We start from the raw sequence: 26,020 nt of genomic DNA on the forward strand, positions 1-26,020 counted from the left end.
CTAGATGTTCAAGTCGGTACCAACCAATCCTGGTTTAGGCCTAAACAGATGCAGTTCCCTCGACATTCTACAGAGGATCTGAATAAAACATGAGGCTTTGTAGAAGTACCTATAGTACAAGAACAAATACCAAGCCTGCTGAATTCCAGGGGCTGCCCTGGGTAATAAAGAGGAAGATACAAGGATAAAGGATACATTTCCATTATTTCAAGTAGTTTACAATCTATTGTTTTTCAAACCCTCAGAGCCTTCATGACAGGAAAAACAAAGCGGGGGAGGAGAGAATATAACTTAAGAGAGACTAAGAGACATGTCAACCGACGCAATGCAAAGTGTGGGCCTTCTTTGGGTCACTGACCGCTTTGAACAAACGGAACGTAAAACAACGTAGGAGAGGCACCCTCCGCCTTCTCCACCGCTGCCGCCTCCCTCTTCTGCTGCTCCGGGTGGTGCTTGCGTGCTCCTTCGGTGCGGATCTCGTTCCTCTGCTGTGAAGCGGCAGCTGAGGGGACTGCGGCGCTCGCCATGGCCGAGGAAAGCCCAAGGGAGGAGTCAAGACTGACAGCAACGATCATATTAATTTGAAGGTGGCGGGGCAGGACGGTTCTGTGGTGCAGTTTAAGATTAAGAAGCATACACCACTTAGTAAACTAAGAAAGCCTATTGTGAACGACAGGGTTTGTCAAGGAGGCAGATCAGATTACCATTTGACGGGCAGCCAATCAATGAAACAGACACACCTACACAGTTGGAAATGGCGGATGAAGATACAATTGACGTGTTCCAGCGGCAGACAGGGGGTGTCTACTAAAAAGGAAACCTGCTAGTTTACTCCAGAATTCTGCTCCTCCAGACCAAGAAGACATTCTCAATTAGAAAACCGCAATTTGGTTCCACCACACCCTGACTACTACAGTATAGTTTCTCTATTCTCTCGTATTCCCGTTCCCCATTCCTTTATTGTACATAAAGTAACTGGTGTATGTGCACAAGCATACTGCATTTTTTTTTGTTTAAATGGCCAATGGTATGTTTTGATCGACATCAAATGGAGATGGGCTGGGAAAAAATACTGGTTCTGTGAAAATACCCCCTTTTCTCCATTAGTGGCATCCTCATCAGCTCTTATCTTTATATTCCGGTAAGTTATTTTGCTCTCACTGTTTAACAAAAAAAGAACAACATAAAAATTCTTGCATACCTTGTTCGATTGGGGAATTTTAATGTTTTTCATTTATCATTGTAAAACAAAGGACAATTTTATAACTTCTTTGTACGTAGCTGTTACATGTAGGGCAATCCGTCTTTCAGTAGGGATAAATTACTCTAGAAGAAATGAATCTTAGTTTTCCTTTCAAGTCAAGCACCTTGTTGTTTAAATAAACTTCTTGTTAAAAATGAAAAAAAACGATTTATGAGAAATGCGAACATTGACTGGATCTCTGATATAAGGATATCTGATATAAAGAACAAAAGGAAAAGTGAAGGGTTACATGAAACGTGATCTATGAAGAAATAAATTGCTCTTAAAATACCTTCACTTTTAAATATATATATCAATGTTTTGAATAAGTTGTTTGGTGATTTTCTTTTCTGCTCTTCAGTAAAAATGATTACTAACCCTCAGTCATCACCTCGAACAATAAGGTACACCTAGGTAGCGGAGTGCTTGTAAAATATACTTGCCAATAAGACACAAAAACATTAACATTTTTAAATAACATCTTTGAAGGAGAAAAATGTTTTCCAATAATCTCTGGCACTGTGTTTTCTTCACTCACCAAAAACAAAAACAAACCAAAAAAACAACAGGAAAGAAGAATAGCACTGGAGAAATAGAAAGAAGTGGTATGAATGAGCCTTTGAATGGAGTTAGGAGGCTACAATTTTTTTTTTTAACATCTTTATTGGAGTATAATTGCTTTACAGTGGTGTGTTAGTTTCTGCTTTATAACAAAGTGAATCATCTATGAGGCTAGAAATTTTGATCTCGCTATCAGAGTTGTGACATTGTTCCTCACAGTAGGACAAAGATTCACACTGAGGATATTAAGATTTGTTTCCTTTAAGTAAACTAATTTCCGTTTCGCATACATAACATTGCTTGGGTTGACTTCTGCTCCTATAATGGAATCAGGAAATTTAATATTATGGCTAAAAGGAACTTTGTTTCATCTGTTCTGTCAAACATACTTCATGAAGAAACTGAGGGCCAAAGAAGTTAAAGTGCCCTGGGTCCATAGCTAGTTAGTGTTTGAGCCAGGAGTGAAAGTGAGGGAGAGTGAGGAAAAGTCCCTCCAACACTCAGTCTAGAGCAGAGATGGGCAAACTAAGGATGGTGGACCAAAGCCGGCCCACTGCTTGTTTTTTTTTTTTTTTTTTTTTTTTTTTTTTTTTTCTTTTCTTTTTTTTAGTTTGGCCTGCAAGCAAGGAATGGTGTTTTTTTTTTTTTTTTTTTTTTTTTTTTTTGCAGTACGCGGGCCTCTCACTGTTGTGGCCTCTCCTGTTGCGGAGCACAGGCTCCGGACGCACAGACTCAGCGGCATGTGGGATCTTCCCGCACCGGGGCACGAACCCGCGTCCCCTGCATCAGCAGGCGGACTCTCAAACACTGCGCCACCAGGGAAGCCCTGGTGTTTACACTTTTAAAGTTGGAGAAAAAATATCAAAAGAAAAATAATATTTCTTGATATGTGAAGATTATCTGAAATTCAAATTTCAGTGTCCATTAAGTTTTTTAAAATTAATTTTTATTGGAGTATAGTTGGTTTACAATGTTGTGCTGTCCATTAAGTTTTACTCCAACACCGGCACACTCTTTCATGTATGCGTTCTCTATGGCTGCTCTTGTCAGCAGAGTTGAGTGGTTGCAACAGAGACTGTACGGTCTGCAAAGCCTAAAACATTTCTTCTCTGGCCCTTTACAGAAAAAGTTTGCAGAATCCTGGTCCAGAGCCCTATTTGTGTCAAGATTGCTTTACAGAACAGGGCCAGACATATAGAAAGTATCCTTAATGCACAAATCGTAGGCCTTCTGGGCCTCCTGGTTCAACCCAGTTGCTTTGCGTGTTGGATGCTGCTGGAAGAGGGGAGAACTGGTAGCTGCCCTGCGTGTCCTCCAGCCAACATGCTGAGCTGAGGTGGGGTGATTTAGTTTCTGTTCTCACTGCCCATTTAATCATGAGCCTCTCAGCTAACCCTGTCAACAGGGAGGCCAATTAGTGCCAATTTCTATGTGAAAGGCATTTCCTTAAGGCAGAACTGAGATCACCACCTCATTTCACACAAACAATTCAAGGTCACAAGGTTAACCTGGTTAGATTCAAACCAGGGCTTAAAAAGTGAAAGGCAACCCTCTTACCAATCCCTAGAGCTTTCTGGACACCTTAGGAAAAAGTGTCAAAGAACTTACCTCATTTACCACGAGGGGACCTAACACTTCAGGGGTAAACAGCAACAGGTGCTGCAAACTTAATATCCCTCCACAAGATTACTCACAGATTTCCCACAGATGTTTATGGCAAAACTTTATTAGAGCCATGTGTAGTAATCAGCTTCCTTGGAATTCAATTCAAGAGCACTAGGCCCTCTACTTCAGAGTTCTGAATTTTTTAGGAAATCAAAGACCCAGCTCCAAGGGCCAGTGAGTTCTCAAAATGCATTTCTTACAAGTGAAAAAAAAAAAAAAAATATATATATATATATATATATATATTTTTTTTTTTTTTTTTTTTTTTGCGGTACGCGGGCCTCCCACTGTCCTCTCCCATTGCGGAGCACAGGCTCCGGACGCGCAGGCTCAGCGGCCATGGCTCACGGGCCCAGCCGTTCCGCGGCATGTGGGATCTTCCCGAACCGGGGCACGAACCCGTGTCCCCTGCATCGGCAGGCGGACTCTCAACCACTGCACACCAGGGAAGCCCACAAGTGAAAATATTTTGATAGGCAACTTTGTTTTGTACTAGAAAGCCTAAAAATTTACTGTAAATAAATTTTTATGTGCATATGGCAATATTTTAAGATGAGCAGAGCTTACTTCTTAAACCCTTTGGTGGATCATCTCATAAAACATAGATAAAACTTTTGTTCCTGGAGAGTGCATAGTTTGTTATTCAAAATAATTCATGATTTTTAAAAATTGATGTGCTAGTCACATAATATAAATTTCTTATTCTAAATAAATCAAATTGTTTATTCTAAAATGAACAATTCAGGGACTTCCCTGGCAGCACGGTGGTTAAGAATCCGCCTGCCAATGCAGGGGACGCGGGTTCAATCCTTGGTCCGGGAAGATCACACACGCCGCAGAGCAACTAAGCCCGTGTGCCACAACTACTGAGCCCGCATGCCACAGCTACTGAAGCCCACGCGCCTAGAGCCTGTACTCCACGACGAGAAGCCATCACAATGAGAAGCCCACACACCGCAACGAAGACCCAATGCACCCAAAAATAATAAATAAAATAACATGAACAATTCAGTGGCAGTCAGTACATTCACAATGTCATGGTTTGTTTTTATGTCAATGCAGCCTTTTATATTTATATTATTCATAATATTTATAATAGTATTATATATTAATATTTATATTTTGACTGTTAAGAGGGCACATACACCCACGTTCCTCAAATGAATTTGAAGTCAAGAATTGTTTTTTAAACCAATAAACTGTCCCTCTTGGATATTCAAATTGCCAAATGGTAATGAGAGGTAAATCACACTAGTGGACAACAGGAAAAGAAAATTCTTTTAAACCGATTACGACCACTCAGAAAGGAGATCTACTAGGTTTTCTAGATTGTAGACATTTCTTTGGGGACATTAATATCTCCCTATCTTCCCCCAAACCACACATTGTTTTTAGAATGCCTCTCGGGACTTCCCTGGCAGTCCAGTGGTTAAGACACCGTGCTTCCAATGCAGGGGGCGCGGGTGCAATCCCTGGTCAGGGAACTAAGATCCTGCATGTCGTGCACATGGCCAAAAAATAAAGATTAGAATGCCTCTATTATTTCCGAAAAATGATACATCATTATTTCATTATTAAAAATTTAAAGTACAAAAAGAAAAAAATTCACTTGAAATTCTACCACCCAGAAATTATTATCTTTAACAAGGTGAACATCTTTCTGGGTAAATATAGAAAGACAGAAAGAAATTTAGAAAAATGGAATCATACTCTATATCACATTTTAAATTAGAAATATTAGTTTTGGGACTTCCCTGGTGGCACAGTGGTTAAGAATCCGCCTGCCAATGCAGGGGACACAGGTTCAAGCCCTGGTCTGGGAGGATCCCACATGCCGTGGAGCAACTGAGCCCATGCGCCACAGCTACTGAGTGTGTAGAGCCCGCGAGCCACAACTAATGAGCCTGTGTGCTGCAACTACTGAAGCCTGCACGCCTAGAGCCTGTGCTCCGCAACAAGAGAAGCCACTGCAATGAGAAGTCCGTGCACCGCAACGAAAAGTAGCCCCCGCTCGCCACAACTAGAGAAAGCCTGTGCGCAGGAACAAAGACCCAACGCAGCCCCAAATTAATTTATAAAAATAAATAAAATAAAGACAAGCCTCAGGGGACTTCCCTGGTGGTGCAGTGGTTAAGAATCCGCCTGCCAATGCAGGGGACACAGGTTCGATCCTTGGTCCGGGAAGATCCCACATGCCGCAGAGCAACTAAGCCTGTCAGCCACAACTACTGAGCCCGTGCGCCACAACTACTGAAGCCCCACACCTAAAGTCCGTGCTCTGCAACAGGAGAAGCCACCGCAGCGAGAAGCCTGTGCACCACAAAGAGGAGTAGCCCCCGCTCACCACAACTAGAAAAGCCCGCGCACAGCAACAAAGACCCAATGTAGCACCCCCCCAAAAAAGAACTGCTGGGTTTAAAAAAATAAATAAAAAGCAAGCCGCAGGCTTATACATGAATGAAGGTTAAGTCCACAAATATTTTTGACCATAAATTATACACTTGGTTTTTCTTGTTGTAGAGAGGACATATTATGTCAGGTATTCAGGTAGGGTACTACTTAAGTCAGAGTCATCTCCTTGTTTCAGCCCCATTAATGGTGGAATCTGAATATGATCACTGGGCCTAAACTAAGGCAGTGGTTCTTAAACTAGTAAGCATCAGAATCACCTGGGAGTCTTGTTAAAACACAGATAGCTGAGTCCCATCCCCAGAATTTCTGATTGAGACGGTCTGGGGTAGGGCTCAAGAATTTGCATTTCTAACAAGTTCCCAGGTACTGCTGCTGCCTTTCTAAGTTAACATGCTTGGAGAACCTCTGAACTAAGGTATACACAGAGAGCAGTTTTTCCTACTGATATGTGATTTTTTTAAACATCTTTATTGGAGTATAATTGCTTTACAATGGTGTGTTTGTTTCTGCTTTATAACAAAGTGCTGATATGTGATTTTCAAAACTCCAAGAAAAGTAGCTGTTGTCTTGGAGATATTATCTCTGAGCATTTTGGGCTTTCTCAGGAGGGGTAAATATTAATCCACTAGTAAATATTTTTACAATGGATAGACACTGAAATATTTGTTGAATGACTGAAAGCAAGTCCGGGAACCTGCAGCATAGTCACTTTGAGAAGCTATATACTTTGAAATAGTTTATGGGAAGGGTCACAACTGCTTAAGCAACTGAATTAGATCAATCTTTATAGTTTTTTTTTTTTCACTTCTCATCCTCAAACTGATGTGACTATATAATTCCTTTGTGAGGTGTCAGATACTGAACATAATCTAACTAATGTGGAATGACTGACTTCACGGTCCAAAGTTCCGTCTGGTGGGTAGGAGAGCAAAGGGGGTGCAAAGATGGTAATCTTCCAGGCTTTGTCAGTATTACTGAAAATTAGGCAGATTATAATCTTTGTTCCAGGGGAAACTGATCAGTTAGAATTAGACCTCAACCAGTGTCAAGCTCATGAATACAGAGTCCAGCCCCTAAAGAAGGGAGGATTTTGCAGACTGTCAGGATCCCAACCATAGAGGCAGGATTCAGAGCTGGGGCCTCGGGTTCTGCAAGGAAGGCGGAAGCCAGGAGCCAGGTAGCTCATCTGCACAGATTTTAATTGAAGACTAGAGTTTGGTGAGGGTGGTGGCATTTGGGTTCACACCACATTTAAAGACAATGAAAGTGATAAATCCTACCTAGTGGTGTAACGCCTCAAAACAGGTCAGGCAGTTTGGATTAGATCAGAAACCTGGTGCGCCTAAATCTACAGTTTAAAGATATCTGAAACTTCTAGCTAGGCAGGGCTGAAATGCAGGCTTAACTGCCTCAGGTGGTTTTACAGATGTTTATTTATCAAAACTATCTAAGCATTTTCATATATTTAATATTGTTTTTAGTGTGAGCCATCCTAATTTCAAACTGAGTAAAATCAAATCCAGGGTAAACCTGAATTTGGAATGAAATAAGAACCCTGCCATCCTAAAGCTTAGCCTTCAACTCCAGTTAATTTTTTCTCTTTTTAGAGCTTGGTCATGTTTAGCTCTTGGTTGCCTGGGAACTCTAGCAGTCTGCAGATAAAGACTACCTTAGGAAACTGAAGCCTCTGGAGGTAAAAGCTATGATCCACAAGCTTCTTGCTTTCCCAGAATTGCTCCAGCAGTACTCTTGCTTAAAGGTAAACTCCAGATGGGAAGCAAAACCAATGCTTTTAAAGAGTCCTTGTGTTTTCTATAGGAGATCCTAAGCTGTTGTGAAACTGCGCGTTGAGATTTTGTTCATATAAAGTGTATGAATCTGTTAGGAGAGCCTCCTTCTAAGGGTAACAAAAATCTTATTGTGGGCATTGCTGGGGTAACTAGTTTCTGGGTTATCTCTCATTGGATTTTCCCCCTTTGTATTTTCTAAGTAGATATTTACTAAGTTATGCTAAGCTTTACTAAGTTATTTAAAAATATTTTGAAGTCCAGGATTAGATATTTCAATCATCTTTTAAATATTTGGATCTTGGCATTGTTTTACATCTGCTCTCGAGGGCAGATGGCTTTCCAATTCACCAGTTTTAGAACCCATGTGCCCTGCACCTAACGTTAAAGAATGCCATATAATCACTTTTCCTCCTTTACTGCAATACTGCAGTTTCATTATTGTTAACATGTGGTTAAGATGGTGCCTCTTCACATGAAGTTTGTTCTGGATTCTCAAATTTGGGGGATTAATTTAACTTCAGAATGGAACTTTTTCTAAACACTTTTTAAAAAATTAGCATTTGTGTTTTCATGGCTTTTGCCCTAAAAATTCTCTGGGCTACTAAATCAGGTGCAAATTTTACCTTTGGTCCAATAACAATTGATACTGTGCTATTGCTGTAGCAATTCGGGCAAATGAAGCATCATAAAGAGCAGGGTACAAGTTTAAATGTGATCTCTAGGCAGCCGTTATATAGAGTTATTACAACACTGATCTTGGAGTTCAAAACTTTCTCACATCTAAAGAGACAAAATATGAGGAATTTGCAGCTGTGTGGTTTATGATCATTCTAAATTTTCAGATTCAAGATAAATCAAAAACATAAACTTGTCTTGGGTTTAGTTTGCTATGATAAATTTTTTGCAAGGGTCATATAAGGGTTTGGAAAATTAATACAGCAGTTAGTAGCCTATGCTTCAGCAAAGAAATTTGTCATGTTATTTTTCCCATTCTAAAGGTGAAAAAATTCAGCCAAAAACAATGGAAAGTTATTCCCTCGTGGTCCCCAGCTAAATGGTAAAGGGTTTAATATTTCATATTATTTGGCCTCAGTAGAACCTCATATCCACTTAATAGTTGAACCTAGCCTCCTAGTCTTTGTAAGATTGTATTTCCAAATGCAGCTCACTGGTTATCGCTAGCCCTTTTTTTTTTTTTTTTGCGGTACGCGGGCCTCTCACTGTTGTGGCCTCGGAGCACACGCTCCGGTCGCGCAGGCTCAGCGGCCATGGCTCACGGGCCCAGCCACTCCGCGGCATGTGGGATCCTCCCGGAATGGGGCACAAACCCGTGTCCCCTGCATCAGCAGGCGGACTCTCAACCAGTGCGCCACCAGGGAAGCCTATCTCTAGCCTTTTTATCTTCCTTCAGGCAGGGAAAGAACAGAATCTACTTCTAACATATAAAGAATAAATATTTAATGCCCATTCATTTTCTTTCTTAGATAGATAGACCTTTTGAAAGCCAGTCCCTGACCACACAAAGACCACTTGCTATTTCTGGCTATAACATATTTAATTAAAACCTACTTTGAACCATTCTTCTTTAAAGCACAAAGTACACTAGCCTTGGGCTGCACTTATGCCATTTCCCAAATCCATCTGTTATTTAATCCCAGGGTTTTTACCAGCTTTGCAAATTTAGGAGGCATTAACCTGGCTGTTGGAAATGTTGCTAGGAGATGAATTTTTAACCTTTGAGATACTGTTTCTGGAAGAGAACCAGTCAATCTGGCTATTATGAATAATGCTACCGTGAACATTCATGTAACAAGTTTTTGTGTGGACATATCTTTTGATTTATCTTGGGTATATACCTAGGAGTGGAAGTGCTGTGTCATCGAGTTTTTTATTCCTGTTAATATATATATTTTAAAAATTTCCCCCAGTTTTATTAACATATAATAGACATACAGCACTGTATTAATTTAAGGTGTACAGCATAATGACTTGCATATATTGTGAAATGATTACAATAATTTTAGTCAACATTCTTCATCTCATATAGATAAAAAAAAGTTTTATTCCTTGTGATGAGAACTCTTAGGATTTACTTTTAACAACTTTCCTACTATTATAGCTAATATAGAGAATGCTGCGATGAACATGGGTGTGTGGACGTGTCCCAGAGTTTTTTAGTTATTGTTAAATGGGAAGAATACAGGAAAGTATGCCTATTACATCTTCCTGAAACTAATATCTCTTTCTTTCCTTCCTTCTTTCCTCCCTCCCTTCCTTCCTTTCCTTATTATTTGGCTGCATTGTGTCTTGTTGCTGCACGCAGGCTTTCTCTAGTTGTGGCGAGCGTGGGCTTCTCATTGTGGTGGCTTCTCTTGTTGCAGAGCATGGGTTCTAGGCACACGGGCTTCAGCAGTTGTGGCTCGCAGGCTCTAGAGCGCAGGCTCAGTAGTTGTGGTGCACGGGCTTAGTTGCTCTGCAGCACGTGGGATCTTCCCAGACCAGGGCTCGAACCCGTGTCCCCTGCATTGGCAGGTGGATTCTCAACCACTGTGCCACCAGGCAAGTCCTCACTCATAGTTTAATAAGCAAACTCATCCATGTTTAACGTATTCCAAATGCCTTTCTTTAGCAGAAAATTAGAAATTTCCAAGCTTTTTTTTTTTTTGCCCTCTAACAAATACTGCTTTTCTGACCAGAAAGAAGTAACTGCCTTTGTATTAAGGCACAACACAACTGTCACTGTGGCACAAATCCCTGCTGTTTGTCCCCATGATCTCAGCTAAGACCCCGTGGCCCACAAAACAAAGGCACCTGAGATTTTTCCCTCAGCTGAAGCACAGGGGAGGTACCTGAGAACTGAGACTCTTGGAATTGTCATGGTCTTTGGTCCTGTGTCCAAGTTCATGTCTCCACTGGTGCTGAAGATGAATACTAAGATTTACCAATGTAAAAGCATCTTCAAGTGTCTTTCCTCCTGAGTCCATCTTTGGCAAACGTCCCCAAAGCTTGACCCCTTAGCAAAGGTACAACTCCATATCCTGGCCACTCTTAGGGTATAAAGAGAGAATGAGTTGCCCAGGGGTACACAACAGATGGACTGTTCTCCGCACGTCATGCACTTGTGCAAGGGGTGAGGTGCAGTTGTATGGTAACACGTGAAGTGTACTGTGAGCCTTTAGGATGCATAGAAAGGATAGACGAAAAGTGCATCAGCTAGTCTGTCCCACTTACCCCAGCCCACCCAGTTCAGGGTATTCACATGTTTCTTTTGAGAGTGAAAAGTTGTACACATATAAAGTCTAAGTGTCACTGTAATTCTCTTTAAAAAGGATTTTTTTGTGCTGTTACATTTTGAGGAGTAATTTTCTACAACTTAGGCAATAGTCAGAAAGAAATATTAAAATCTTAAAATTTCATTGTCTTAAAATGACTTAAATGAGTATTAGAAATACAAAAACAGGCATCCAGAACATTAAAAAAATGGGAAAACAAAATTAAATGTTATCATAGACCTACTTTGTTATCTGATTAAGTTTTTTTTGGTTTGGTCAATGTCAGCTGATAGAATGTAAGAACAGACCGCATGTTTACTTCTGAATGAAAATCCAAAACAGTTTATAGAAAGACAAAAACAGGTTCTCTTTACCTCATTTTCACTAAAACCAATTATTCTATATGTAGTTTTTTCCCCCCTAGCTTACTCATCTCATTTTCCACTTGTAATTTACCTCTAAGTAATAATATAATGGAAAGATTTATATTTTTTCTCCATTCTCCCAATATTATTCTCATTTAACTATCTCTGGGAAAAATAAGTCTGACAGGTAGACTTTATAATGATTTTTCTCATTCAAAAATCATACTGTATTAAAGAACTATATTCTTCACTGTCTTTTAGTTAAAAGATTATCTCCAGGATTTTCCTCAGAGAAAAAAACTTTCTAACTACCCTATAATGATTTATCTTACCTAAAAGATAGAGAAACATTTATACAGTAACTGTATAATTATGGGTCAATCAGTAATTCAACCTCAGAGAAGTTCAACAAACCATTACAATCAGAAAGAGCAACTTAAGGTAAAAAGAAAAAAAACTGGTTTGAAAGAATTTTAAGTATTTTAATCTATTTCTTAGTAAGAGCTACGTGGATTCCATTCAGCTTAAGATACATGTAACAGGGCACTTACATTCTCATATTAACCTGTTTGGAACACCAAATCATTATTCTAGCAAAATAAAATATAAAAACCCTAATATACTATATAATTCTCTGACAGTGAAACGTTCCAGGGAGGGTTATTTACATACAGAAAACCTGATATTTGCTACAGATGCAATTCAGCTTCCACTAGTGTTATCTCAAAGACATGTCATTTTTAACCCTGTACTCCTTTAGACCAGAGTTTTTCCAGCGGGGCACTACTGACATATGGGGCTGGGCAACGCTTTGTTGCGGGGGGCCGTCCCATGCGAAGCAGTTGATTCAGCCAAATCCTTGGCCTCGACCACCTAATGCCAGTGGCATTCACCTTGGTGGGAAGGGTATAGATGTCTCCAGGCACTGCTAAACGTCTCCTGGGGGCTAATGCACTCCCTGTTGAGAACCAGTGCTTTAGAGTATGTCACATTTCCTACCTTTTCACTCAATAGTTAACAAACTATTATGTATCTAAAATTCTGAAGGAAATACACAGACTAATAAAACAAACTATTTTTAATTAAGGAAGGCTTAACTTAAGGCATCATACTGACATCTACTGGCTTGGTACTAGACCGTACATTTGACATATACTGCATTAAAAAAAAAAACCCTCAAAATTAAAAGTAATATAGGTGCTATTCTGGGAAACTAGAACAGTTAATTGAAAGCAGTTAACATTAACATCAAAACTATGTGTTTTATGTAAAGCCTAACATATATAATAACAATGGCAATTAACAATTATTTTCTTAGTTTTTGATGTACTGTCGTTTGGATGAGTTAAATTTTTAATAAATGTTTTTAGAGACTGAAAATTGGAGAGGATTTTAGGACAAGTAACAAAAAAAAGTGTGGTCCAAAAAACTTGCAAAATTTAAGCAGAATCCTATTTTATGATTCATACTGAAATTTTTTTTTTAAATTTATTTTTGGCTGCATTGCATCTTCGTTGCTGCCCGCGGGCTTTCTCTAGTTGCGTTGAACGGGGAGCTATTCTTCGTTGTGGTGCGCGGGCTTCTCATTGTGGTGGCTTCTCTTGTTGCCCAGCATGGGCTCTAGGCATGCGGGCTTCAGTAATTCTGGCTCGCAGGCTCTAGAGTGCAGGCTCAGTAGTTGTGGCGCATGGGCTTAGTTGCTCTGCGGCCTGTGGGATCTTCCTGGACCAGGGCTCAAACCTGTCTCTCCTGCATTGGCAGGTGGATTCTTAACCACTGCACCACCAGGGAAGCCCCGTACTGAAATTTTAAAAGGCTAAATTTTTTTTAAAAACTAGTAATGAGGGCTTCCCTGGGGGTGCAGCGGTTGAGAGTCCGCCTGCCGATGCAGGGGACATGGGTTCGTGCCCCGGTCCGGGAAGATCCCACATGCCCGTGAGCCATGGCCACTGAGCCTGCGCGTCCGGAGCCTGTGCTCCACAACGGGAGAGGCCACAACAGTGAGGGGCCCGCGTACAGCAAAAAAAAACCAAAAAAAAACAAAAAAAAACCCTAGTAATGATAATTCTATAAATAAAATAACAACTGTCTAGGTTTTTAATAAAAGAGATTTGTAATTGAACACTACCGTCAATTAAACTGATGAACTTTATTGGGGTTAAAACTATAACAAAGTTCATCCTAAAACATTTTGCAATGCAAAATTATTTCACTCAAGGAGTGTTTAATAATTTGGATGCCAGGAATTACAAGCAATTTTCAAAAGCAAAGACTCTCACATTCATAAAACTTTATACATCATTTGAACTAACAGATATTTATACTACTAAATTCAAACATGCATCACTTTCAAACATTCTTGTATCATGATTTTATATATTACATTACTTATCAGCATTCTTCATCACTACATGTATTGTATCATACACTTGCACCATTCTCCTTGGATTTCTGATCTTTATCTTCATTCTTCACATTATCCTATAAAATACACAAAGGAAAAGTATATTTTATTAAATTCTCTTAAATGTAACTTTAAAAATAATAATCATTACTAAACAGAGATACTGCAGATAGCCCATTTCACCATCTATGGAAAATTGAACCGGGTGGGGGGAAGGGGAGAGTAGGAAAGAAATCTCTCAATTCTGTGCAGAATGACTTCTAGTATTTGAGAAAGCCATCTCAATCCTAAGAAATTAGAGGTTCTTAGGACTATATTACTAACAGCAGTATATTCCTTGCACTGTAGTTTTTCTTTTTTTTCTTCTTGTTCTTTGAGTGAGACCCAGGAGGTGGAAGGTCTCTCAATTACTGAAGTTAGTTTACAAGGGCACTGAGTTACTAGATATTTTTGAGACAAAGAATACTAATAAATTAATTTTGATAGTGTCAAAAAGTTTCTCAACTCTGCCCAATAAATGGGTTTAAAAAAGAAGTGAATGGGGCTTCCCTGGTGGCGCAGTGGTTGAGAGTCCGCCTGCCAATACAGGGGACACGGGTTTGTGCCCCGGTCCAGGAAGATCCCACATGCCGCCGAGCGGCTGGGCCCATGAGCCATGGCCACTGAGCCTGTGCGTCCGGAGCCTGTGCTCCGCAACAGGAGAGGCCACAACAGCGAGAGGCCCGTGTACCACAAAAAAAAAAAAAAAAAAGTGAATAGCTTTTCTTCCTCAAGTTCAAACTCAACCTCTGATTCTAAAAGAAATGCAAGTGAAACTTGCTTTTTAAGAAGTCTGCACACCAGGATTTCCCTGGTTGCGTAGTGGTTAGGAATCTGCCTGCTAATGCAGAGGACACAGGTTTGATACCCGGTCTGGGAAGATCCCACATGCCGCAGAGCAACTTAGCCCGTGCACAACTACTGAAGTCCATGTGCTGTAGGGCCTGCGTGCTGCAACTACTGAGCCTGCGTGCTGCGACTACTGAACCCCGCGTGCTGCAACTACTGAACCCTGCATGCATAGGGCCCATGCTCCGCAATAAGAGAAGCCACCACACCACAATGAAGAGTAGCCCCCACTCGCCACAACTAGAGAAAGCCCACACGCAGGAATGAAGACCCAATGCGGCCAAAAATAGATAAAAAAAAAAAGTCTGGACAAATAAATCATGTTGACATCTGAAGTAAGTTCTAGGAAAATACCATCTTTGGGGAATTGCTTTTGACTAATCTAATGAAGGACAGAATGCTACCACTATTTTCTGTTAGAAAAGCCACTAAGAGCTTAATAATATTAAATTTGCCAGAAATAGACTTTTTAGAAAAGGAATAAACTATGAAAATGTTGAAGGTACAAAACAGCTAACCTTCTTAAGAACAGTGTGGATCTCATCCATTACTGTGGATAAGTTTCTGATTGTCTTATTCAGCTGGTTTTCAAATTGCAAATTCATGTTTTCTGAAATCTTTAAGTTTTCTTGTAACTGACTAAGGTCCTTTTTAACTTCTCTGAGTTCACCAGAGAGGTTTTTGTTGGAATTCTCCAAATTTAATATGGTTTTTTCATCTTCATCTGTCAAAAAACAAAACAAAACAAAACCAAATTCACCATCTTACCCTTTAAAATTTCCAATTTAACTCTGAGGTTAAAAATACTTAAGCTAGGAGAATAAAAAGTGTATATAATTCTTTAAACTGGCCACAAGTGTCAATTTTAATAGTTATAAAACACACTGTAATAACTCATTTCATTTAAATTAAGTTTTACCTAGTATTACTTCTAAATCCAAGTTCCATTTTAAGATAATTGTACAGACTAGAGAAAGTAGCAGAAACTAATGAAGACTAAGTGGAACCGGGGAGGATTAAAAGGATGCAACAGAACAACAATCGAACTTGAGAATGCACATGAAGATCTAAGATTAATTCTTATAAAGCTAAGCAATTTTATAACCTTTAACAGAAATGGTGAAAAGTAAACTTACATATGTGTCTAGACTAAAACAAGGTATGGATATGCACAAGTATAGGTATGTATATACGTGTGTACACACATATATCCCAATAGAGTGTTAAAAGTACCTCATATCCAATGCTTTTCCTTACCTGTCTTTTCTTCTAGTAACTGCAGCTTCTGTTCCACTTCAGCTCGTACTTTTTCACTCTTTTCCAATTTTTGCAAGAGGCTTCCTACATCGACCATTGCACCATTATACACAATAAGGCCAACGTTTTCTTCCACATCCTTTGATTCCTGTTTTACTATCGGTGTTGGAAGTAACAATCTGTTTCCTATAATATAAAAGATACCATATTCTTTTGGCCACGCCACACAGCATGTGGGATCTTAGTTCCCTGACCAGGGATCGAACCCGTGCCTCCTTGCAGGGGAAGCACGGAGTCTTAACCACCGGACCGCCAGGGAAGTCCCTAAAATATACCATATTTTATTACGTTATTTTCTTCTTTAATTAATAATATGGTTACAAAATGGCATGATCTTAAAATAATATACTCAAACCTAGCATATCTTCCTGCAATGCTTCAGATTCTTCATGATTTTCTTCATCTTTTGAGGTGTCCGTTAATTTTCGGTAAAAGCAAGATTCACGGAGTACTACTTTATTAAGAAGCTTCTTTACCTGTTATTTAAAAAGATGAAAATAAGTTTTTGATTCTCCTTGAACATCAGTGTTCTAATTTTCACATATGATAAACATCAATGGCATCTCAGGTATCCACTACCACTCAATTAGAGCACTTACGCTTTTAACTGTCTCCTCTATAAACCTAAAATCAAATTATCACTTGAAAAAAATTGTTAAAAAAAAGTCTAACTGATAAAAACGTCAATACATAAAGTATACGTACAAACACGTTTATTAAAGCATAGCTTGTAATTATAAAAAATGAAAGCCATTTAGCAACTGGGACTAGTTAAGGCAATAAAGGCACATCTATACCATGGAATACTAGGCAGTAAGAAAAAGAACAAAATGGGTTTCCATTTTCATGGTAGAATGCCCATGATATATTATTAAATGAAAAAAAGTTGTCCATCAGTATGTTTAGAATGATTTCATGTGTTGTTTATAAAACTGGAACTATCATATATATACACATATGAGTTGCTTACAAAAGGATCTAGAAGTTTATATATTAGACCAAAGGAGTGGAACTAGAGGAAGAGACTTTTAACTTCTTTTACTTTATTTATTTCAGTATTGCTTAACTGTATTACTATAAGCCTGTATTGCTTTTTTTTTAAATTTATTTATTTATTTTGCATCACCGGGTCTTAGTTGTGGCATGTGGGATCTAGTTCCCTGACCAGGGATCAAACCCGGGCCCCCTGCATTGGGAGCACAGAGTCTTAGCCACTGGACCACCAGGGAAGTCCCTGTATTGCTTTTATATTTCAAAAAGTCAAAGGTACTAAAAAGACAAAGTTACTTAAACATGCTTTTAATTTTAAATATTCACGAGATAGATTACCTGAGCCCGAGAAAGATGCAGTCCAAGAGTATAAAGTATTTCTTCCAAATCCTTTTCAAGAAGGTAACCACAATGGCTTTGATCAAAATAAACAAATGCCATTAACAGATCTCTGTTAATTGTGATCATCTGAGTCTTTTCTTTTTCCTATAGAAAATGCAGAAGATACAGTACATAATTTTTACCCCTGATAAGTGAGAAAATTAGACTGTGTCCATATAATACCAAAAATCTGCAAACATCTTTACCTCATCTTAGCTAAAATGAATTGATCTGATTTATGTACAGAGAAGAAAGAAGTAAGACATACTGATTATCTGACAAAACCACAAATACCAAAATACAACCGACTGAATTCTGATGAGTGGTAATATATAGATATACAAGGATCAATAAAGTTCATCACTTAGTTATGTTTAATAATAAGTCTGGATTATGTAAGAAATGGAAATTATCATATTATAAAAAAACAGTATTATACAGAAATGTCACATCACTGTGTTGTACACATTAAACATAATAATGTATGTCAAACATACTTCAGTATTTAATACATACCTTATCTTTAGAGGGCCTCTCCTTGCAGTATCTGTTAATATCTCTTTTGTCATCTCGTTTGTTTATTTCTTCCTCATCCCGATCTATAAAATAAATACAACAGCAGCAAAAGACTCATTAATAGATAAAATTTCAACTACTGTACAGATTGAAAATACTTTTCTATTACTGATCAGTTTTCAAAAGATAAAATAACAAAGAAATATTATACGACTAAAAACAGTTTGGATTTTATAAGAAAATTATAAAGAATAAGAACAGGAAGAAATTTATAAAGAAACTACAGGGAAGAAAAAAATGGACTTTACTGATTCAAATACAAGGACTCAATTCAATAAATATTTGGGGGAATTAGTTCCCAAACATGAATGAATTTTATACAAAAAACTGAAACATAAACAAAACAGGGCAGAGAATATTTACTACAAGATAAAAGGAAAAACAGCCAATATAGTAAAACTAACTGCAGATGGATTATTGCAAAATAAAACTACATATGAGAATTGAAATGTTCTTAATAAAGAAGACCTAACAGTATTAATACCCAGATTTGCTGACACTAATGTATGTGTCCTTTGATAAAAGATAGGAAATTTGGGCTTCCCTGGTGGCACAGTGGTTCAGAATCTGCCTGCCAATGCAGGGGACACGAGTTCGAGCCCTGGTCCAGGAATATCCCACATGCCACAGAGCAACTAAGCCCATGTGCCACAACTACCGAGCCTGCGCTCTGGAGCCCACATGCCACAACCGCTGAGCTCACGTGCCACAACTACTGAAGCCCACACGCCTAGAGCGCGTGCTCTGCAACGAGAAGCCACTGCAATGAGAAGCCTGTGCACCGCAGAGTAGCCCCTGCTCGCCGCAACTAGAGAAAGTCCGTGCACAGCAACGAAGACCCAGCGCAGCCAAAAATAAATAAAATAAATTTTAAAAAAAGATAGGAAATTCGATAAATTATTCTTAATAAATAAGCAGAAAACTGACAAAAAGTAAACTCCTTTCTCTTACCTATCCATAAGCTACCCAGTTCCTGAAGACCTCAGCCATCGCCCTCAGGTCAAGCACCATTAACAGCTTGTTATTCAACTAATAATGAAGAATAAATCTGTTATGGGTTCAACTGTTATCCCCTAAAGTTCCAAAGCTGAGGTCCTAAGCCCCTAGTAGTTCAGAATGTTGCCTTATTTGGAGAAAGGGTCTATCTATACAGAGATAATCAAGTTAAAATGAGGTTATTAGAGTGAGCTCTAATACAATGACTGCTGTCTTTACAGAAAGGGGAAATTTAGACAGACACATGCAGATAGAAGATGATGTGACAATACAGGGAAAAGATGGCCATCTACAAGAGCTGAGGAGAGCTGCTTGGAACAGACCCTTCCTCCCAGTCCTCAGAAGAAACCAACCCTGCTAACTCCTTCATCCCAGACTTGGCCTTCAGAACCGTGAAGACAGTAAATTTCTATTGTTTGAGCTAAACAGTTTGAGGTACCTTTCATGGTAGCCCTAGCGAACTAATACATCATCCTTTCATGAATTATATACAACTAAACAGCTTTTTTGTCGATATTTAATGATCTGTCAACAATTTTAAGAGAAATTTTGTTTCTAGAGGCTTCTGGATCTCTCAAATGGATCTCCATCAGAAAGCCCGAAGTAACAAAGGGTTTCTTGATAAAATAGGAGATACAGTAAACACTAGGAGTTAATTAGCCCTTGAAATATTACACAGCATAAATTTATAATATTTCACACTATATTCCCTTCTTCTTTTTTTTTCTTTTGTGGTACGCGGGCCTCTCACTGTTGTGGCCTCTCCCATTGCGGAACACAGGCTCCGGACGCGCAGGCTCAGCGGCCATGGCTCACGGGCCTAGCCGCTCCACGGCATGTGGGATCTTCCCGGACCGGGGCACGAACCTGTGTCCCCTGCATCAGCAGGCAGACTCTCAACCACTGCGCCACCAGGGAAGCCCTATATTCCCTTCTTGAACATCCACAACATACATAAGCAGCTAAGAAATTCTGTAGTAAAACATGCAGACCTTTGCTTAGCCCAAGTTTCCCAAATTTATTTGACCCCAGTATACTTTATTAACCTTAATACCTGTTAATATTTTGGAACACTCTGGGAAAGACTGCTTTAGGTGAGAAGTTGTACGCGAATAGTAACAATATAGAGAAAATTTTATATTAAATAGAATATACATGATAAAACACACATGAACCTTGATAACATTATGCTAAGTGAAAAGAAGCCAGTCACAAAAGATTGCATACTGCATGATTCTATTTATATATATGAAATGTCCAGGATATCTATAGAGATGGAAAGCTGACTAGTGCTTGCCTAGGGCTGAGGAGATGGGGGGGAAATGGGACTGACTGCTAATGAGTACAGGATTTCTTTTTGTGGAAATGAAAATGTTCTAAAATTGACTGTGGTGATGGATGGATATATTAAAAACCAGTGAGTTGGGACTTCCCTGGTGGTTCAGTGGCTAAGACTCCACGCTCCTGATACAGGGGGCTTGGGTTCGATCCCTGGTTAGGGAACTAGATCCCACATGCCGCAACTAAGAGTTCTCAAGCTGCAACTAAAAAGATCCTGCATGCTGCAACTAAAAGATCCTGCATGCGGCAACGAAGACCCCACGTGCCACACCTAAGACCGGCGTACCACCCAAATACATATTAAAACAAAAACAAAAAAAACTGAGCTGTATACTTTTAAATGGGTGAACTGGTTGATATGTGAATTATATCTCAAGTTGTTATTAAAAAAAGGAAATAGACAAATGTTCTAAAACTGGATTGTAGTGATGGTTTCACAATTCTATGAAGTTACTAGGAATTATTAAATTGTTAAATTATTAAACTAAATTATATACACTTAAAATGGGTGAGTTTGTGATATGTATTAGAACAGAAATAAACTGTTTTAAAGAAAGAGAGATAATATGTCCTTGGAACCTAATTATTTTATATATATATATGAACTACAGTACAGAGTGGTTCAGCTGCTTTATAGTTTTATTATCATGGGTAAATTGATTTAGTGCTAAGAGCCTCAGATTCCTCAGTTAAGAAATGGTTAAGAAACCTCTCCTTTCATTTATTCACATTTTACAGACATGACCCAGCTTATTTTGAGTATTTAACTTGAAAGGTGTCACTTTTGAAATCATCTCCCCTGAAACCTGTATTTTTAAAGTATTTTTTAAAAAATCCAGGGACTTCCCTGGTGGTCCAGTAGTTAAGATTCCACGCTCCCAGTGCAGGGGGCACGGGTTCCATCCCTGGTCGAGGAACTAAGATCCCACATGCCACACAGCACGGCTGAAAAAACAATCCAAGTAATCCTTGCTCATCTTGGAACATGCTATCTATGTCTATAAAAACCATTTGGTAATCTTTTTCCGCATCACTATCCTCTAACTTCTTTTTCAATGACTGCACAGAATTTAATTGCATGTCTATGTCAAAATGCATTTAAATAATTCCCTATTGTTGAATATTAAGACTGATTTTAGTTTTTTGTTTTATAAATAATTATGAAATAAATATTCGTGTTGGTATTTGAAAGGATATGGTTAATTAACATTTCCAAACTTCTGTCCAGAGAAGGTGCAACAATTTAAACTCACCCCAAGAGTGAAAGTAATCTTCTCTTTACCCCTGTTAAACTGATGTTACCTTTTATTAGAAACTTAAGTTTCATCAATTTGACAGGTAAAAATTAGACCCTCATTGTTATTTGCTCCTCTGATTACTAAGAAGATTCAACACCATTTTAGACATTAACTGGCACTATATATACACACACACACAAATATATATATATATTTTTTTTTTTAACCACAAATTCTATTTTTCCATGAGGAAAAAAGTGGTCTTCTGGAAACTTGATTGGATAATGAGATGCAAAGTATGGGGAAAAATGATAACATAAGCAAGCATCAATTAGAAATACCAAGGAAACCAAAAAAAACCCAAAACTATAATCATACCACCCTACTTGGCTTTGCAGTTTATGGTATTAGTTCAACAAATATCTATTTAGAGCCTATTTGGATATTTAGGTTGTTCTAGGAACTTCCAATATATATTAGCAAAGAAAATAAAGAAAAATCTCTTTCTTATTAAGAGCTTATATTCAAGTGGAAAGAAGACAGACAATAAGTAAACTAAGTAAACAGTAGAGTAGACTAGGTTATAAGTGCTATAAGTAGAAGGGGATAAGGAGGCATCAGGAATGTGTACTTTGGTGGGGGTGGGGAGGAGACTGCAATTTTAAATAGGGTGCAGAGTAGACCTCCCTGAGAAAGCGATAGCTGAACAGAGACTGAAGGTGTTGAGGGAGTCAGCAAGGTGGGTCTCTAGGAGAGTGTGCAGGCAGAAGGAACTGCCAATGCAAAGGTCTTAACACAGGAACATATATAATGGGTTCAAGGAGGTCCCAGTGACTGAGGTGCAATGAACAAGTGCAAAGAGTTGTAAGAGACAAAATTAAAGACTTGATATGGTAGGGTCTTACAGGTCATTGTAAACACTGTGGCTTTTTTCATAGAGTGAAATGGAGAACAACTGTAAGAATTTGAACAAATAAATGACTTAAATTATACAAAGGTTATTCTGGCAACTGTACTGAAAAGAGACTTTAGAGGAAGGGGATAGGCAGGGAAACCAGTATAAGGGGCTATTAAAATAATCCAGGCAAGAAACAACATGGGTTGGATTAAGGTTAGATCAGTGACGCTGCTGAGAAATGGTCTGATTCTGGTTATATTTTGAAGATAGAGGCAATATGACCTCCTGATAGACTGGAAATGGAATATGACAAAAAGAGAGAGAGGGAGAGAGAGAGAGAGAGAGAGAGAGAGAGAGAGAGTGAGAGTCAAGGATGACTCCTAGATTTTAGCTTGAACAACTCTAAGGATGGGATTGCCATCAAAAGAGGTGGGGAAGGCAGAAGGTAGAGGATTTTTTTGTTTGTTTTCTTTATGGTGAAAAGGAAGCAGGAGTTCAGTTTTAGACATGTTTATCTTGAAATGTCAGATAACTTAAGTGGAGATGACAAACAGGCAGCTGATATAGAAGAATAAGAGAAGTCTGACTTGAGATATAGATTTGAGAACTGTCAGTACATGCAGATTGTACTTAAAGTTGGGAGAATGGAAGAGACCACCACCAAGGGAGTTATGTGGTAGAAAAGGAAGAAAGAAGACAACTAAGGGATGAGAGCTAGGACATTCTGACATAAAATAATGAGAACACTGTTCAGTGATTTAACAAAAGCAGTGATAAAGCAATACTGGGAGGATGGGGGAGAGAAAATGGGACTGTAAAAAAGGCTAATCTTGGTACTTCCCTGGTGGTGCTGCAGTTAAGAATCCTCCTGCCAACGCGGGGAGATGGGTTTGAGCCCTGGTCCGGGAAGATCCCACATGCCTCAGAGCAGCTAAGCCAGTGTGTCACAACTACTGAGCCTGCACTCTAGAGCCCTCGAGCCACAACTACTGAGCCCACGTGCTGCAACTACTGAAGCCCACGTGCCTAGAGCCCGCGCTCCACAAAGTGGGAAGCCACCACAATGAGAAGCCCGTGCACCACAATGAAGAGTAGCCCCTCTCACCGCAACTAGAGAAAGCCCACGCGCAGCAACGAAGAACCAACACAGCCAAAAAAACCGAAAAAAGGGCTAATCTTCATTGAGCAGAGCAGGTAATGAAGATAAAATAAATACGGATATATGCATATTATATCACTGCTACTGAATTATTAGAACAATTAAGACTACACATTAGATGGCATCAATGTGTATGGCATCAATAGATGGTGTATGACATTATTGTTAATTTTCTTAGGGGTGATTATGGAATTGTGATTAAGAGAATGTATTTTCTTAGGCAAGTTGAAGAATTCCTACTTTCAAATGGATCAGAAACATACACATGCAAACACACAGACAACACAAATAAGATAAAATATTAACTACTGAATCAACTGTGGGATATAAGGTATTCAATGCACTATTCTCTCAACTTCTTTTATGTCTGAATATTTTCATCAATTAGAAGAAAAATAAAATGCTGCCGTAGAAAGAAAAAATGTAGAGGCAAACCAAAAACACCTTAAGTAGTAATAATCCTCAAAGGTATGTACTACCAAAACAAAAAAACTCTTATGATTTTGTCACCTCAAAAAAAAATTTGGGGGTTTCCCTGGTGGCACAGTGGTTGAGAGTCCGCCTGCCGATGCAGGGGACACAGGTTCGTGCCCCGGTCTGGGAAGATCCTGCATGCCACAGAGCGGCTGGGCCCGTGAGCCATGGCCGCTGAGTCTGCACGTCTGGAGCCTGTGCTCCGCAGCAGGAGAGGCCACAGCAGTGAGAGGCCCGTGTACCGCAAAAAAAAAAAAATTTTTTGTTAAAAAGTCCCTGGGCTTCCCTAGTGGCACAGTGGTTGAGAATTTGCCTGCCAATGCAGGAAACACGGGTTCGAGCCCTGGTCTGGGAGGATCCCATGTGCCACGGAGCAACTAGGCCCGTGAGCCACAACTACTGAGCCTGCGCATCTGGAACTTGTGCTCCACAACAAGAGAGGCTGCGACAGTGAGAGGCCCGCGCACCGCAATGAAGAGTGGCCCCGGCTCGCCGCAACTAGAGAAAGCACATGTACAGAAACGAAGACCCAACACAGCCATAAATAAATAAATAAATAATAATTAAAAAAGTCCCAAATCTACATGGAAACTGACAGGTACTCAGTGGTACTCCATAAGTACTTTAGGGCTGGCATCTATGACTAGTAAAGTATTCTGAATATCATTACTACTGGTAAGTTTGTTATTTAAAACATGGGTGATAGGTATACAGGTGCTTATTATTATTAGTCTTCAAACTCTATATGCTATATGTACTCTTTTGCTTGTATGACAGTCTTTATAATTAATTAGTTTTCTGAAGAAGATTATATTCTATGAAACAAGGAAGACTATTATACCTTTTCATGACACATTTTAACACCACGTTTGGGAAATTTTTTTTCCCTCAAGTTGAGTTACCATTAATTATATATGGAACATATGATAGTTAAAAATAACATTTCTTAAAACAATCCTCTCACCTAAAAATTAGTAAAACAATACTTAACATATTTTCACTAGAGAATATTTTACTGTTTCTAGTCTAAAAAATAATTATAGATTTCAGTGATACAAAGTCCCCAAACAAAAATTGTATTTTTCATCCTAAGGGAAAATAAATTGGAATCATACCATCTTCTTCATCCTCAGCTTCTTCTGCTTCCATTGGATCATATTCATCTTGATTATTATCTTCTTCAGTTTCATCATCATCTTTAGAATCATCTTTTCTTTTATCTTCTTTCTGTAATTTAAAATGTCTTAAAATTAAGCAAGATCTCACCAAACATCAAATGACTAAAAGAAAAACATTAAATTGACTAAATTTACTTGAAATAGTATCACATTGTAAATATCTTGTAACAATAATATACTTTAAGAATAAACTACCATTCACAATGTACATAAATCAAACCATCATGCTATATACCTTAAAGAATAAAGTACCAGAAAACTAGTTACAGATGCTTATATAGGCTTAATTCAAAGACTTAAATTTCTAATAATACACTAAAAGTTTTTAGTTTGGCCTTTACATTTTACTATTCTGATGGAATTCATTGTTATGTGTTACACTCCAGAAGACTAATTAGAAACTAAACCCGGTTGCTGGTCCTGGAAATATTTACAGACCTTCCTTTCATCTCTATCTTCTTTTTTATCTTTATCATCGCCTGATTTTCTCCTTTTGGGTTTTGGCTCCTCAGTTTCATCATCTCTTTCTTCTTTTTTATCTTTTCTCTCATCTTTTTTGCTTTTCTTTTCCTTTTCTTTTTTATCCTCTTTCTCAGGAAGAGACAATAATGATTTGTATATTCTGACTCCAAAATCTCTTTGAAGCATTTCATTGAAAAGCTCTGCAAATAATGAAACCTATAAAAAGACAAACAGTAACCCAGCCAACTTTAATAGAAATATTGAACAAATCCAGCAAATCAGTAATTTATCAAATGATAATCTGTCACATCTGACAATTAATGTGCAGTAACAATAAAATTATAATAATTGATGTCAATGATGCTGAGTAGCCTCAAAATCCTCAAAAACTCTCCTGAAGATATAAATAC

General features: G+C 38.6%; 1 protein-coding gene and 1 pseudogene across 3 annotated transcripts in view; one reads left to right on the forward strand and one right to left on the reverse strand.

The window, feature by feature from the left end:
- Nucleotides 1–325: 325 nt before the first annotated feature.
- Nucleotides 326–2,055, forward strand: LOC113632470 (small ubiquitin-related modifier 2 pseudogene; annotated as a pseudogene).
- Nucleotides 2,056–13,437: 11,382 nt separating this feature from the next.
- The window catches only part of CCAR1 (cell division cycle and apoptosis regulator 1), a 53,111-nt gene continuing 40,528 nt past the window's right edge, over nt 13,438–26,020 (reverse strand). For all 3 annotated transcript variants that reach the window (XM_027130079.1, XM_027130077.1, XM_027130078.1), the window contains 8 exons: nt 25,587–25,826; nt 25,086–25,197; nt 17,805–17,887; nt 17,247–17,393; nt 16,273–16,393; nt 15,858–16,043; nt 15,119–15,324; nt 13,438–13,789 (listed from right to left, as the gene is read on the reverse strand). In XM_027130079.1, coding sequence (XP_026985880.1) covers nt 13,730–13,789; nt 15,119–15,324; nt 15,858–16,043; nt 16,273–16,393; nt 17,247–17,393; nt 17,805–17,887; nt 25,086–25,197; nt 25,587–25,826 — 1,155 coding nt within the window. In that variant the 3' untranslated portion in view covers nt 13,438–13,729. The remainder of the gene's footprint in view (nt 13,790–15,118; nt 15,325–15,857; nt 16,044–16,272; nt 16,394–17,246; nt 17,394–17,804; nt 17,888–25,085; nt 25,198–25,586; nt 25,827–26,020) is intronic.

This window comes from Aethalodelphis obliquidens, unplaced genomic scaffold, assembly GCF_003676395.1.
Source record: "Aethalodelphis obliquidens isolate GAN/ISIS:26980383/991018 unplaced genomic scaffold, ASM367639v1 scaffold37, whole genome shotgun sequence".
Taxonomy (NCBI): Eukaryota; Metazoa; Chordata; class Mammalia; order Artiodactyla; family Delphinidae; genus Aethalodelphis; species Aethalodelphis obliquidens.